Source organism: Actinia tenebrosa, unplaced genomic scaffold (genome assembly GCF_029948245.1).
Source record: "Actinia tenebrosa isolate PJP-AT-01 unplaced genomic scaffold, QUT_ActTen_1.0 PGA_scaffold1__47_contigs__length_23844297, whole genome shotgun sequence".
NCBI classification, from domain to species: domain Eukaryota; kingdom Metazoa; phylum Cnidaria; class Anthozoa; order Actiniaria; family Actiniidae; genus Actinia; species Actinia tenebrosa.
The window spans coordinates 15,838,138-15,854,175 of record NW_028292578.1 but is presented as its reverse complement, the minus strand read 5'-3'; the positions used below and the strand labels follow the sequence as shown (position 1 = coordinate 15,854,175).

The window sequence follows — 16,038 nt, the reverse complement described above, 5'->3', positions numbered from 1 at the left end:
GGTAAATATTCCCTGATATTTACTGAGCCCTGTGGCGGATTTAGGGGGGGTTCATTGGGTGCAAATGAACCCCCCCCCCCCTCCCTCACCGGCTGGTACCTTGGATTTTTCATATTTTTTAAAATAAATAAATAAGTATGGTACTAACTCATGAGATTTAATATGAAATGGGACTGAAATGCCCCTAGGCCAGTGATGTGACTCATAGGAAAAATGATGATGCAAGACAACGTTATTGTTGTGCCGAGATTTGCAAAAAATGAACCCCCCCCTTAAAGTCCTGGATCCGCCACTGGAGCCTGAGGCGAATAATTGTTTTAGTATTTTTAACACAACTGAATTTAATAAATAACTGATAAATGCCTCTTAAATTAGTTCAATTTTGTTAGTTAACTTTTTTACGGATATATTGTATGCCCTCAACCTGTCAGTATAAAATCGAGCCATGTCTGTAGCAATCACTTGTTACTGTCCAAACAAACTCGCTTTCATTGAATTACTAAAAAATTGTTTGCTAAGCGGAAAAAGTATTTTGCAAAGCTTCGTTTAACATTTGTTTTCTAAACTTCACTATTAAAGTTTATGGACTATTTACATTTAGAGTGTGTAGCTTCGTATTAGAACTTTTTTTAGGACGTGCACTCGAAATTAAACTTGAAATTTCGTATACGATCCCCGCAATGTCCGCCCCTGCAGTCTGACTGTATAAAATTTACGACTGAGCCTACTAGACTGTTGTAAGTTTATTACAGTTCAATTTTGTATGTAAACGCCTCGAGATTTTTGAATGCGTATAAGAATGTAAGTTATTATCAATCAATCAATCAATCATTTTTATTACTTATACTATAAATATTTACACTGCATAATAAATGTGGAGAGGTCCTTTGAAAATGTCTCGGTATCTCGGCTTTTTACCTACCACATCATACACAGTTCCTCCATAGTCTGTCTCAACAGCATATCCCGAATAACATCAACTGCATGTGTGAGCATAGGATCGATACCAGTACACGTAGCGTTCCGTCGAGACGAATTTTTTCCGTTCAGAAATTCGCGCAACTCGCTACTCCATTCCAGAAACTGCAGGACTTCAGAGAGCTTCATCATGGTTGAATCGTCATCATCATCATCATCATCAATAACATTATCATCATCTTGTAAATCAGAGCGCGGCTGAAAAATTTCGGCGTTGGTTAGAGAATTTAAGCTGGACTTGTCGAAGGGTTTTTTCTTCGATGTCGAGAGTGTTTGTGATTCGTCAGAAGGACCATTATTTACGACTTTGTATCCTTGTTTTCTGTCAATATTTGCCAGGCCCAAAACCGAGATTTGCCTCTTAAGAACTTGTTTGGATTTGTTGACTGCAGAATTAGGATTAAGTTCATTAGAATCCCTGGAATCAGTTGATTCTGCCTTTTTCGTGGCTCTTCGTTTTACCACTGATTCTTGAATCGTCCCACATGGTTGCACCGATGGATTTTCATCACTTCGTTTGTTCTTCTGTTCTTGACATTGACTGCCTCCAATCGGTGGTAAAACAGCAAACTTCTTCCCAGGAAACTGAGTTGGAATTTTTTCAATGTGGGTCATTTTAACTGACGCATTTCGAAGAGGTTTTCGCCTTTCGTAACTGCCAAATTGCTGGAGAGATGGCGGCTGAACTATAGGAGGAAAGTCGATAACCGAGTGGTCTTGGATGCCTTTTTTTCTATCCAAAACGTTTCTGCGTTTTTCTGAATTCCTACTTTTGATAGGCAAACCAGTTACTAAATCATGTATGCTGCTGTCGATGGGCGGTAGTCGGATCTTGGTAGCTGATAACCTGTTTGCCATATTTCAGGCGAATTTTAACGTTGAATTTCTATATCGACAAATGGGATGGAGGCGACGATGAGTGACCAATCTGAGCGACACTTTCACCACGTACTGACGATATCCATCCCCTTAACGACTTATCCTTAAATTACTGATAAAATCCTACCTATAGGATTTGAATTCTGTCAAATCATTAGCGAGAATTTAGGATTCACTCCAACCAACAAAGAAAGAAGAAAAAAATAGAAAATAGGATATGTAAATTCGCTAAAATTCAATCTTTTATTTTATAAAAACATCAACGCTTTCGTTTTAGATACAGTTCCGTTACAATAGTCTATTTCCTGGTGCGTAATAAAGGGTGGAAATGGCAAAAGAAAAGCAGCAATGAATTTCATTCACATCGATTTTTTTTTCTTGCGGATTCAAGCTTTCTTACTTAATCGTGTTGAAAAAACTCTCAGTCTCCCTGCAAAAAATCTTTGAAAAAAAATAATCTGCTTTTACAATAAATTAGTATATATATTTTAGCTACAACGACAGAGAAATATTCGTCATGTCCCGCCCGCGCGCGCAGCCGTATCAGCGTATCGACACCCGCGAGATGGCAAGATAATAGTCTAGTCTTTATTTTTAGATTAACGCAGACTTAACGTTTTCAAGTTCAATAGTTGATTGTATTGTTACTCGAACAATCACTCGAACAATCACTCGAAAATGAAGTATGGGATTGGAATATGCATTAGAAGGAAATGAAGGCGAAAAGAAGCCAGAAATTAAGTGAGAAATGGCACGTAGTTCTCGGGTCTAATAGATCTGTGTAATTAATGTAGCCCTAGATTATGATCTGATGAATTGCCCTATATTCACTATGGCTTGTATATAAGGCCTTATAAGGGGGACAGCTTTTAAATTAAGTCTCAGTATATTGGTAACCGTATAAAAAGACTAAAACTCGTCGGATTGGTTCCAAATCGCGTACAGAGACAAAGAACAACAGCAAGAACACACACGCAAAAATTGGTAAGCTAACTACAGAAATTATAGACATTCTTACGATATACGATTCCTGCCTATCATTGCTGTATACAATTTTTTGTAGTTTCTCATTTGTCCCCCTATCATGACCAGGATTCTTAGCGTTAAAACCAAAATATTATTTTCATTTTACTTAATTATAAAATAGGGCAATTTTTCATTGATTTTAGTCATTCTAAGGATGCTGGGACGATAAAAAGGACCAAAATAAATAAGTAAACGAAGATTTGCGATATGAATCTGCGCTTGCGCTTTAATAACCACTCGTCACCAGTCCTTTAACTGTTATACCGTCCAACATGGCGGACGAAGTGCTATGTTTTCAATTTATCTAATATAACCAACCGTTTGTCCGCATAGAATAGGTTTTTCTGCTCATTATGTCTTTGAGAGAGTTTTCAGGTAGTCATTCTCGTAAAACTGAACGGCAAAGACGTCGTTCGAGTTCATTATCATCATCATCTTCGTCTAGTCGTTCATCTTCTAGTTCTTCTGAGAGCTCAGAGAGACGAAGAAAAAGAGATAAACGTAAGAGAAAACGTTCTTCTGAAAAAAGAGAGCGGCATTCTTATATTTTTAGAAAACTGCAAAAGAAAACGATGAAGGGTGAAGACGAACATCGTAAAAAGAAGCGAAGAAAAATTAGTGACAGTAAGTCTAGTACAAGCTCAGATTCTGATTCTGAATCCTCTGATTGTAAGTTTAAATCTAAATCCAAGGCTAAGAAAGCCAAACAAAAACATAAGAAAGAAAGAAGAAAAAAGAAGAAAGAAAAAAGGGCTAAGAAAAAGAAAACTAAAAAAGAGAAAAAGAAAACAAGGGAAATCACCCAAGATGAAAAAGTTATCCACAGGGGTACAGAGCAAGAAATGAAAGATGAACAAGGTAAAATAGGTATTTTTCTAGTTGTTTAAGTGATCCGGAATCAAAAATGTGCTCAATAGTTTAACAATATCTGAAATTATCATTCTCACCCTCCCCCCCCCCCCCCCCATATTTGAAATAATTCCCAATTGCCCTCCCCCCCCCCCCCCAGTACTTTGGGCCTGGCTTCTTTATTTGAATTTGTCATCATGACACCTATTTTATAATGTATTTAATGTTAAATTTTATTTAACAAGGGTTTTCTCTTTAGCTTTATTTGTTAAAACCATCAACGTGACTGCCATATCTTTTTCTGTCTTTTTCCTCTAATGGCATGTTTGCAAACCATGAATGTAAATGTAACTTTTTTTACAGACGTGGACGTGGGGCCTTCACCTCAAAATGCAGAACCTATTCCAAAGAGGTAAAAACTTTAGCCAGTCATGTTTCACAGAGTGACTCTAAAACTGACCTCAAAAAAATTTTTTTTTTAGATCAATGGCACCTATGACTCGTGAAGAATATGAAAAACAACAGAGTAAGATCCGAAGAGTTTATGACGCGGAAACTGGTCGTCACAGGTAAGGAATGACATCAAGTATTAGTGAATAATGATGGGAAAGATACTCAGGGGAGGATCCAGGAAATGTCCTGTGGTGCACCAAACACTCTCCCCCCCCCCCCCCCCCCTACCCCACCCCCTAACGCAATAATTACTCATTTGTTTTTTTTGTAGTGATGCATAATATATTTATATACATATCTTCATTTTGAACACCCCCAAACAAATTCCCCCCGATACTACAGGAAAATTGGCCTTGTAAGGCACAATCTATTCAGAGCAATGACCAAAAAACATCCCCTCATAGATGCAATGTAGGGGGAAAATAAACTCAATTTCTAAAAAGTAAATAAGATTTATCAGTGGTTTCACCTTGTGGCTCTTTTATCACCAAATCTTTCCAGAATTTGGACATTGATTTGTCATTTTACTTATGAAACACTGTGACAGCATGATGTTTTATAGCCTGCGTCACATCCGGAATTCTGGATGTGACGCAGGCTAGATGTTTCAACGTATGCTACAATGTATGTCAATTTGTTATTTATAACCATAAATTTTGTAATAGTAGACCGACTGTATTTTTAAGAGTTTAATTTATTTTCAGGCTTATAAAAGGCGATGGTGAAGTCATTGAAGAAATTGTGAGCCAAGAAAGACATAAAATGATCAACAAGGTAGAAAATTTCACTTCACATTCTCGAAAATACCCCACACCACTATTTTATATTTTCTTCATGTTTTTCCTTTTCTATTTTACAGATGGCAACACTAGGAGATGGTGCTTCATTTCAAGCTTATTTACAAAGCAATCAGTTCACATGACTTAACTACGTTTGTACATGTAAAGGAAAACTACGAAATATTATTTTCCTTGAAACTAAGAATCTCCTCAAGATATGAAGCAACTTCAATCAAGGATGGAGAAGTTTTTGCATATTGCATACCAACACTGAAATGAATCCAATCAGCAAAAGGTCACAACAACATGAAATTTTACCAAACTTTGCACATTTAATATACTGTATTTTCTTCCGTGCTCACATTATATACTTTATTTATTAATATAATACATTTTAACTTAGTCAGCAACATACAACATGTAGCAAATTCCATGCAGCATGTGCAACTAAACCTTGTCCAATTTGTTTTGGAAAGTTGTAGATGGACAGAATGTTTGGACACATCACCAACAAGGGGACGGCATGCCGCGACAGTCATGTCAAATGACTGCTACACCATTCACTATTTACATTGGTCCCAGACCCAGTCCTAGTAAAACATTCTCCTAAAGAAATAAAGATTCAAAAAAAAAATTACTAAAATAATAATAATAATATCAAAAAAGTTCACAACTTTGTAAAAAAAAAGCCAAAATTCTTAGCCTTATGCACATTTACTTATTTTTTTATACAACATTTTATATTAACATAACTTAAAATAACGAATAACAATTTCTGGCCAATTTCTTGTCCAGTCAAACACCTCTTTGGCCAGTTCACTTGACTGGTCACATGATGTTGATCAGTTTAATATGGCCAGTCACCATGTCCAGCCATTGAAGAGCAAATATTTTTGCCCTGCTTTAAGGAACTCCAAAACAGCAGTAAAAATAAAGAAAGTGACTAACAACCACCCCCCCCCCCCCCTAAAAAAAATTCCTTCAATATTAAATTCAACTCACCATCAAGTTAGTAAAAACAATATTCATTGCTTCCTGGAAATGGTCTTTTTCTCTGACGAAGGGCTGTCCATTCATGCCCCCTTTACGTTCCTGTTTTGTGAGGCTCTGTAACACTAGGTCTGCTATAGGTTTACCAGACTTCCCTTGTGAAGTCTTTTTTATCTTAGATTGGTTCCCAATGCTAAGAAGAGATTCTTTGACCTATAGTACAGTGAAGTACAGTGACATCAAAATGAAACTGTCTGCAACAGTTTTTAAGATGTAGCAAGTTTTTTGCTCCGACATCCAAATGAACATACAAGGGTACATTTATTGTTTTTAGGGTTCAATAATCAGACGGTATAAGCATGAGAATAGATAATAAGATACATACAGGTAGTGGTATACAGCTATCTTGTAAATAATGTCCATCGCAGATACGAACCATAATACTTGACGTACCCTTGGTAATATTAAAAGATACAATAAAAACTTGACACCACATTATTTAATTGATCTCTTGCACTAAATCACTACCTTGGGTCAAGACATAGAAATGTAGTGGAAGGGACTATAATGTTTAAGGGCGTGAGATGCTTAATACATCTTATGTTACTATCTTTTAAAGTGCATATGACACGAAAACATTCCATCATTTAAAATGTATAGTTTGTTAGTAATAATAAATATATCGTAACAAAATTTGTTTCAAAAGCTTATTTCTTGAGATATTTGCGAAAGTTAATCCCAATTTGTGACGTCATTTTGTTGACACGTACTCTAGATTCCGTAGTAATGTACTAAATATAAATTGTAATTCATATAAATTAACAACAAAAGACATATTTTAGTCAGCTTCATTTGATAGCTTACGTAGTACTCTTCCAATGTTGGGAAATTGAAAAGTGTACTACTTGAAATTAAGATTCTATATTCAAACATATTTCATGTATTTGCAACTAAATCTGGAGACTTGTAAACAAAATGACGTCACAACTCGTGCTAAAATTTTTTGAATTTCTAGAGAAATACGTTTTTGGAACAAATTTAACCGTGATATTCTTATTAATGCCAATAAACTACACATTCTTAACATTAAAATTTTTTCGTGTCATATACACTTTAAGTAAACATTTTACAGACAGAAGATAAAATAACTACTGCTCTTCAGCAAAGATTGGGATATAAATCATATCTCCTTTCTTTACTTCTGCTTTATGCTAACAGATTATTTAAAAACATCTAAAGAGAATAACTAAAGACTTAAGTCTTTTGAATAATGTCTAAAAGAAATGTCTTTAATTTTAGTAAGGAAAAGTTATTATATAGGGGTGGGATTGTAGAAATAAAGACACCATGTTCTATAATAATTATAGTTGACCTAACACCCTTCCTGCTGTCATTTGTTTCCTATTTCACCCCCTTTTAAGCCATCCCACTCACCCAATGACCCTTCTTTCCCAGTCCCTAATGTGGTTTTATATGATTTACAAACCTGTAATTGATGAACACCTTGTAGAACAGCTTGATGCAAACTGACATCACCAGGATGAGAAGACAGGAATTCCATGAAAGTCTGAAAAGAATGACAAAATGATCCTTAATTAAAAAGTGCTCAAAATAGTATTCAATGCTGAAGAAAATCCTGGCTAGATAGTTTATAGGTGCATACTCTATGAGGATAAAGGGGAAAAAGAAAATCATGTCTGTCATGTAGTTTTAACTGTTAATCATCAAGTTAACAAGTAAGTTAGCCATTGAGGCAACAGTGAAGTTACAGGCTGCTCCAAAGATTAACTACTGGAAACAATCCTAAGTAATCATACTTACTGATGAGGGTTGGCCTTCAAACAGAGGAAGATGATGCAGTCCTCCATTCACATATTTTCTGGATATCAATAAAAATATGTAAATCATCACTATTCAAGATGCACACATCTTCAGCAATAAAACATCTAAGTATAACATTATTTTCACAGTTTCTCTGTAATTAACCTTTTATTAATTGCACTGAGAGGATTTTTGTAATTATTATCTTGTGGAAGATTGGAAGTCTATGGCAATACAGGTTTACTTTGCTCCTCTCGGGCAGAATGAATTAGCCAATCACCAAACACTTTTGTTCAAAATAAAGCATAAAACTTATCTGTGGAAAGATTCACAAAATACCTTTCAGAAATACTATTGTTTGTTTGTTGGTGGAAAATACTTCGTTTTGGCAAGAGATAATAGAAAATACTTGGAAATTTTTTCTGTCAAACAATGCTTTGTGTGTCTAGATTCCAAATAACATGGAATGACTGGCTTCAATAAGAACTAAAATATTTTTATAGCTGTTTTAGCATTTAGGTTCAATAAATAAAGAAAGCACTCCAAAACCTACTTATTGAATAGCTGTAAGACCGTCCATCCCTGTGACACAAGGGACAGCATCTTTCCTTTCTTTTCAAGAACAGAACCAGGTCCTTGTCTATCAGCTCTTGGTTCATATGATGCATCAAGAGAATACAACTGTATGATGAGGCTAGACAAAGGGTCCAGATGAGGATGGATTGTCTAAAAAAAATTAAGACAAATGCAATAATTAATATTTTATTTTATCGGGCATTCTGATTAGAAGATCACTAAAAAAAAACCTGAAAATATTTTATAGATACCAAAACAGCCCTCTGTGCTGATCAAAGTCAGGGCACCGCTACCTCAGAGATCAAATTGGGATTTAGCTGGTAAGGTTTTTTGGAGGAATGAAAACCAGAGAACCTGGAAAAATCCTCCAATCAAGGGAGAGACCTAACAAGCTCTTTTCACATGTGTTACTGAGTCCAGGAATTGATTGAGAGAACTCAGTGGTCAGAGATGAGTGACCCTTGATTACCAAATTAGGCCCCGGGGGGGTACTCCCCTTTATTCTCTATACAGGTATGTGCCGCCAAACAGGGTGTGGTTTTCAGCAATTTTACTCTGGAACAGGGTATATAAAATCGTGCTCGCTCTGGGACAGGGTATATGAAATCACACTCTCTCCTATCTGGAACAGGGTATCTATTTTCACAACACAGGAACTGGGTATGGTTTTCAGCGATCTCACTCTGGAACAGGGTATGAATTTCAGCAATTTTACTCTGGGTCAGGGTTCAGAGGGCTCAGCGGCACATCCCTATCCTAAACGGGCAAGAGTACCCCCCCAGGAATTAGGCACAAAGGTGTTTGTTGTGATTGGTTTGATGATATCCATAAATGTTTCATGTTCCATGCTTTCTTAGTTATACAATTACCCAACTACACAACTACTTGACATGTAGAAATTAGAAAGAACAACAAGTTATCATACCTTGAGATCATCTACCCACTTGGGTGACTTCTGAAGACTCTCAAAGTCTCTCTTGTTTGTCAGAGAGCTTTCTTCTCCACCAAAACCTTCTGTAGTTTTGCCTTTTATTCGTGCAGTAGGTCCCTCGCTGACAAATGTCAAGACGTTGACAAAAGAAGCAGTTGGAAGACCAAAGGCCTGATCTACTGAAAAACACAAACCCTGATTCTGATCATACTGTACAAGTTGCATCAGTTCCAATGACCTGGCTGGCTTCCTGTCCAGCTGTTCTTTTCTCATTCTTTTTCTATACCATTTTTCCATTTCCTGGTTTGAAATGTCTCCTTCTGTAAATTGATTCAGAACAAAAAATTTTGATGATAAGAGACATATATATTATAATTTATAATCAAACAATCACTAACTTTCATTATCCAGAACTTCCTGTTCATGATAATGTTTGATTGAATTGTTGAAAATCGTTTAGAAAAAAAGCATTAGTCTAAGGAGTGCTGTACATTACTATACAAATAAGTCTTGGTAATAGTAAAGACTAGGACATTGGATTATTAGTAGGGTCTGGGTACGGGAGGGGAAGGGAGGAGAGGGGAGGGTATTATGGGGTAGACTAGGGTAGGGTAGAATAGGGTATGATAGTGTAGGGAAGGGTAGAACAGGACAGGACAGGGCAGGGTAGCATTAGGTAGGGTAGGGCAGGGTAGGAGAGGGTGAGGTAGGGTATATGGCCAGATAAATAGCTGGGGCATGTCTGAATTAAAAGGTTATGAACAGGATGTTCAAATAGGATGCATGTTTTTTTTACAAGATTCAGTGTCAAATAATTGAAGCCTTACCAATGTTAATCTGGTCTTCTTCTTCTTTGACATCTCTTATGGCCTCTCTAACAGTAGGTGGATAGGGATCAAACACTCTGTAGTGATTGTAGATTCTCTTCTCCGATCCATCAGGTCTGAAGGCTGAGCTGTCATAATATCCACTAGAATATCCAGGAGCTTCCACAAAATCCTGATATAAAACAATTACAATAAATGTGAATACAACTGCACTAATAGATTGGCAAGAAGTGTGTTTCAGCAGTAGTGCACTTGCCCCTCCAGGTCTTTGGTGTCTCAGGTACGGTTCAATTTATTACTGATCCGAGCCTCACATCAGTAGAATTTGTTAGGCCTCTCCTTTGATGTGATCGTTTTTCTTAGGGTTCTCCATTCATCCCTTTACGAAACCCCACATACTAGATTGTAATTCAATCTGTGAGTTGCCCTGACCTACAGGAGATCAGTTATAGGTTTGTATTGAAGTTGAAAAAAACGGATGTTCTGGTTTGGCAGATCTGTGTTTATAATTACCATATTATTCTGACCTATAGCCTAATATTATACAATTTAACACACACATATACTTACCTCAGAATGTGGTAGTATTCTAACTAGAAGTGTAACAACAGGTAAGCACACTGGATCAATAAAAAGACTCTCGTCAAGTCTTGATACAGATGAAGGTAACTGATGCTTTAACCTCAACTGTTTGCCACCAACATTCAAAAAGTGCTATAAACAGGAAGACATAACATGAGAGTGATCAGGAAGCCAAGCAAAAGTCAATGAGCAGTTGTGCTGCATGGGAACTCAATAAGTTTTCTGGCTCGTACATGAATAGCATTCCACTTGTGGGAATCGAGCCCATGTGTGGATTTCATGCACAACACTCTTTCACCCTACACTGTCCTAATACTAATACCAGAACTCATAGATAAAGACTATTTTCCCATTTCTGACCAAGATACTTCGTCTTAGTCGCATCCATATTGATGTACAGTATACACTGTATTCTCATGAAACATGGTCTTAAATGTAAAAAGTGTGTCTGCTGTTAAGCATGCCTAGTTGTAATGGTATACTGTAACTACCTTATCATACTCTTGCTTATAAAGATTTACAGCACAATTTCCAATGACCACCAACTCTGCAGTATCAACATCCACAGTATAGACTCTAAGCAAGACTACACTGTCAACAGGAATACCACTTCTGGGAGCAGATACTGAATAACGGTAATGAAACTGAGGACATCGCGCTGGAGAATCTAGCTTAGCATATGCATCTATATCAGAGACATCAAGAGATCTTGGCTTTTTCCAGAAAGGACTGAGGATTCTTCCAGTCACCTGAAGAAAAAGAAAAAGAATGTTATAACAGTATTTCAATCACAATAAACATTATGGCAATCCTGTACTTTAAGGTCAGTTGACATGCTTAAGTAGACAATCAGGGTACCCAACTATTGGCGGACCGTGCATGGCCGACAATTGACCAACACTTGGCAGACACATCACCAATACTCACTCAATTCCATGAATGAACTTTTGAATTATTTTGGTTATGTGCTGGCCAACAATCAGTCAATTGGATTGGCAGTCGGCAGACTGTTGATTGACAGGTGTTAGCTGGTTTTAAATTATATTACTCTGATTCATTTAAGAGTTGTGTTTAAATAGATGTTTGAAGATTGTGTTGAGATCAATCTTCAAGCAGATCGAGAAAATCAAAATTTACCTTGACAACAGTAGCATTGTCAGGAATGAATCTAACTTCATCAATGTACAGATCAAAGGATTCAGCATTACTGATCCTAGCTGAAGGAGTATCAGAAACTCTCTTCTCTATCCACAGTTCTCCTAGATCAGGTTGGTTATTAGTGGTTAGAGTGGTGCTCCTAGATTTAGATCTTGTGCTTTTTGTACTCTTTACTCTTGGTGTCTGGTTATTGTGTGGTGTGCTTTGCAGGCTGCTCATCTCTATCTCTGCTTGACTAGGTCTAATGGACACAAAAGCACAAGTTATGATTACACACAAATTTGGGAAACATGGATGGGAAACATGGATGCTCCAAATGTGAAAAGTGTGGCTAGCATATAGGTAGGAGTGCTCACCTCTAACCAATGTGCACACAAATGCAAGTACCATGGGGTTGGAGTAGTGGAAAGAGTGCTTGTCTCTTGCTAATAAAACCCAGGTTCAATTTCAAAGCTTGGTGTGTAGTGGAAGTAGAATTGTTCAAGGGTTTTCCTCTGCCTCTTATTAATTACTTTATGCCATGATTGACAACTTAACTAGCTTAACTAGAGTGTCAACACAGTAAAAACAAGTCCCTACTTACTGTCTCAAACTGCCAACATCCTGCAGCGCACCACCATTACTAAGATACACGACCCCTCTTTGAATATCACATGTATAGAGGCTATGGGGATGACTAAGTAATACTGTCTTTATGCCATGGTAATCTGTTGCTAACATTAGCTTGGGTCTCAACAGCTGCAGAAGGACCAGGCAAACATTCTCTAGAATAGCTGGCTGCCAGTTACTAAGAAAACATTGGTCCCATACAAAAAGTATGGCTGGAAGGTCAAGAACACCAACAAAACCCTGAAGAGAGAAAAGAACATTGCATTACCACTGATTTTAATACCCTATTATTGCTATGTGCTGATTAAAACAACCATTGACAAGTTACAGTTGAGGGACTTGATCAAAGCATGCCCCCCCCTCCCCCTACAAAAAAAAGACTGACATTATTCAATGTTCATTATTTGATTTTTGGTCATTTGGTTGTATCCAAATTTCGTATCATTGGTTGTATTCAAATTTTAACAAGCTTCAACAAACATGTATGACTCTGTGTTTATCAGCTGGTCGCGACATATTGGAATGTAGTCTGGCTTATCATTGATTGGCTAATTTTGCTCTGTTTTGACAGTTAATCATTTTTTATCATGAATCTCAAATGCGTCAAAAAGTTCAAGATTGAAATGGCAGGGCACATAGCACCAGACACAAACAAATATATACAATAATTACATGTATTTTTAATGCAGGTTTTCCTCATACTCACTCACCTCCCCAACCCATTTCCTGATAAATATGATTGGATGCGAAAGCAAAGACTTAGCATCATCCAAATTCTCCTCATTTTCTGATGAATACATATTATCTTGTGATAAACTCTGTTCCATTTCGATAGCTCTTTTTCTCTCCTTGTGCATGAAGTTGACCAAGAATTCTCTAGGGTCAAAGGCAATGTTCCTCTGCATGCTGGTGGTCAAGTGGTCAAACAGCTGGGGGTCTCCTTGTTGAAGTCTGCCAATGACATGGTCAGCTATTGTGAATATATCCACTCTCGATGGAAAACAATTTTTGAGCAAAAAGTATAGACATTCTGCAAGATTTTGGCTGTAAAAATCTGGGGGGGAAACATTAATTTGTTTGTTAACAAAAAACATCATCTACTTTACATCTGATATAACTAGCTAAAAACTAGTGTGAGCTGCGTCGGTGTTTCTAATGAAACAGTAATGATGAAAAGGTAAATTATACACCGTGAAAAGATGAAAAAACTTACTAAAAGTTTTTTCATCTTTTCACGGTGTATAATTTACCTTTTCATCACTACTTTACATCTATAGTGTTACATTGCATGATAAGGAAAGCCAAAAATGTGTTGTTAAGGACATACATAGGATGTCAGTGGCAGTTAAGCAGGGTGTCAATGAGGTGTCAGTAGGTGGATTTTATCCTGTTGGCAACATCCTACTGGCACTAATGTTGGGCTACATTCTGTAACTAGATATATTATTCATAGTTAAGACATTTGCTGCATCATATTCTTCTATGATGATATTACATACCCAGTGTTAGGGCCATGAGTAATGTAAGACTCCCTATTGAGAAAGTGAAGATGATGCATTGTGGTCTAGCTGGGGTATTTCTTCAACTTGTGTCTATCACGGCTTATGTGATGCTGTTTGTACTCAATCTAGACCAGAATGCACCAGAATGTACCTCATAAAAGCTCTATTTAAAGTACCACTCCTTGATTCCCTAGCGTTTGGAGCTTCATTACCAAACATAGATGCATAGACAATTTTACAAACTATATTGATCATACCTTGTTTGGAAGCATAACCAGAGTATGTCCATACTAACGGCAATAATAACAGAGCATAATGAGGTTCATAGCTTCTACCATGAACATACAAAATGTTTAATGCTTGCGTTGCCATCGTAAAGCAAATTCTTCTCATGTTGCCATCCTGTATACAGGGTATCAAGCTGTAGATCTCTGTAACGGCATGCCTTATGATACCATCGATAGAAGAACAGGTAGGATGATCAATTTCTAGTTCTTTTGCTCCCCATTTTACTGCCGTCATGAATTGATTTCTCAGCTCATTGATGTGCGAGTCATAATTATTCATTGATGTATCAGCTTTAAACATATTTATTCTCCATATGAGCTGCCGCAAGGTGTTAGGTAACTGTCTACCCTTCAGTTGAAGTGACACTCTTTTCAAACAAGAAGGGTGATTTCTTAGAATACAGGAGACTGAAGCCCCCAGAGCCTCACTTTGATGTCCTGATATCAATGAATTATCTGCAAAGCACTGGTCATTCTAAAGAAAAAAGGAATAGACAACATGTTATTTTCCTCGAGTATCATTTCTTTGTTTAATGGTTGTGCATGACAAGATACATGAATATGGATACAACTCAAACACAAAATCTTATTTTCATTTCCTAGAGTATTATTTCTTTGTTTAATAGTTAACAATCTTAACAAAGATTCTTATTCTTGAGAGAATAACATGTGGTTGGAAATATGGGAAACACCTTTTGCCTGGCAAACTAAAATTTTCTTACCACATCACGATTCTTTTCTGCTGCAGACAAATCTCTCTCCATCCCTTGATACATAACTTGTTGTCCAAATCCAATGTACTCCAAACAATCTTGTGAGAGCCCTTCATCCTCATCATCTGGATAATCAGGATTTTTCAGCCTTAATTCCTTAATAATCTTTTGTAGCTTATCCTTTAACCAGTCATTTGCTTCCCGTTGTATATCTTTTTCATCTGCAGCTGGTTTTGGTATTGAGTTAGCAGCATAACTTGGTTCATTTAGAAGGTATTCATCAATAAATGGCTGCCCTAAAAGCTTTAGGATGCTAGATGTAAGCTCTGTATGACTGGTCAACTGTTTTACTTCTTGAGCAAGCAGTGAGTTAACAGATTCTTTAATCTGCAAGTAAAACATAAGGGAAACCAATTTTAGGAAGGAAAAAACATGCAGGAATAGGTTAATGAAAGGTTACGACATACAGGATGAAAGTAAAAAACAATATATCCCTTTAGCTTGGATGTTTTTCCATTTCAGACCATGTGTCAATTACCTAGAGTATCATTTATTAATTTAACAGTTGTGCAGGTACATACATGTGTACAAACATGCAACTTACCTTATGCCAAGGTGAATTGGGAAGCAATGTTTCATAATATCCAGAGTCAAGCCATAACCTTTGATATTGACCTCTCATTGACGCAGTCATCTTCACCAGTTCAGTGTATTCCATTCATATTTCAGCACGTGTAAATATTACCTCATGATGACTATATAAAAACATGTGTATACCTACACCAACTTTAGAGAAGTCGATGAGTCAAGTTCAACTCAATAATAATGGCAATGTCTCGCTTATCAAGCAAATCCTTGTAAAAATATTCAATCAGTGCTTCAAACTTTGGGATATAAAAACTTAGAAATACAAAACACCTATTTTTATGTATAAAAATAACTTAATTAAATTGCAAAAAAAAATAAAGCGAAAATCAAATAATAAGACCCTAATGTTATGAGCCAATCATGCAAAACAGCCAAAGGAATGAAAATTTATATATTAATTTGGACTTATTTTCTAATAATTTTTTTCTTT

General features: G+C 36.6%; 3 protein-coding genes across 4 annotated transcripts; 1 reads left to right on the top strand and 2 right to left on the bottom strand.

The window, feature by feature from the left end:
• Positions 1-869: 869 nt before the first annotated feature.
• On the bottom strand, positions 870-1,618 carry LOC116300243 (uncharacterized). The gene has a single exon (XM_031709071.2). The coding sequence runs from the start codon at positions 1,591-1,593 to the stop codon at positions 919-921; it is 675 nt and encodes a 224-aa protein (XP_031564931.2). The 5' UTR covers positions 1,594-1,618; the 3' UTR covers positions 870-918.
• Positions 1,619-3,135: 1,517 nt separating this feature from the next.
• Positions 3,136-5,928, top strand: LOC116300262 (uncharacterized). 2 transcript variants are annotated; one of them, XM_031709104.2, is made up of 5 exons: positions 3,136-3,507; positions 4,096-4,144; positions 4,215-4,301; positions 4,890-4,959; positions 5,045-5,928. In XM_031709104.2, the coding sequence occupies exons 1-5, from the start codon at positions 3,237-3,239 to the stop codon at positions 5,105-5,107; spliced, it is 540 nt and encodes a 179-aa protein (XP_031564964.1). In that variant the 5' UTR covers positions 3,136-3,236; the 3' UTR covers positions 5,108-5,928. The 2 variants fall into 2 exon arrangements, with proteins under 2 accessions (XP_031564964.1, XP_031564955.2); XM_031709095.2 differs by having other exon boundaries at positions 3,136-3,741.
• Positions 4,862-16,032, bottom strand: LOC116300253 (uncharacterized). Its single transcript, XM_031709083.2, has 16 exons — positions 15,565-16,032; positions 14,970-15,347; positions 14,218-14,722; positions 13,169-13,512; positions 12,433-12,698; positions 11,829-12,090; positions 11,183-11,440; positions 10,680-10,823; positions 10,110-10,281; positions 9,277-9,602; positions 8,329-8,501; positions 7,776-7,833; positions 7,441-7,521; positions 6,340-6,408; positions 5,967-6,167; positions 4,862-5,570 (listed from the first exon to the last, which is right to left on the bottom strand). The coding sequence occupies exons 1-16, from the start codon at positions 15,676-15,678 to the stop codon at positions 5,532-5,534; spliced, it is 3,390 nt and encodes a 1,129-aa protein (XP_031564943.2). The 5' UTR covers positions 15,679-16,032; the 3' UTR covers positions 4,862-5,531.
• Between the last annotated feature and the right edge of the window lie 6 nt (positions 16,033-16,038).

Excerpts from the sequence above, each read along its gene's own strand:
- LOC116300253 (XM_031709083.2), bottom strand. The coding sequence starts at position 15,678 with ATGGAATACACTGAACTGGTGAAGATGACTGCGTCAATGAGAGGTCAA. Across the intron at positions 12,699-13,168 it reads TCAGGAAATGGGTTGGGGAG|GGTTTTGTTGGTGTTCTTGA; the intron begins GTGAGTGAGTAT and ends TTCTCTCTTCAG. Across the intron at positions 12,091-12,432 it reads GATGTTGGCAGTTTGAGACA|ACCTAGTCAAGCAGAGATAG; the intron begins GTAAGTAGGGAC and ends TGTGTCCATTAG.
- LOC116300262 (XM_031709095.2), top strand. The coding sequence starts at position 3,237 with ATGTCTTTGAGAGAGTTTTCAGGTAGTCATTCTCGTAAAACTGAACGG. Across the intron at positions 3,742-4,095 it reads AGAAATGAAAGATGAACAAG|ACGTGGACGTGGGGCCTTCA; the intron begins GTAAAATAGGTA and ends CTTTTTTTACAG. Across the intron at positions 4,302-4,889 it reads GCGGAAACTGGTCGTCACAG|GCTTATAAAAGGCGATGGTG; the intron begins GTAAGGAATGAC and ends ATTTATTTTCAG.
- LOC116300243 (XM_031709071.2), bottom strand. The coding sequence starts at position 1,593 with ATGACCCACATTGAAAAAATTCCAACTCAGTTTCCTGGGAAGAAGTTT.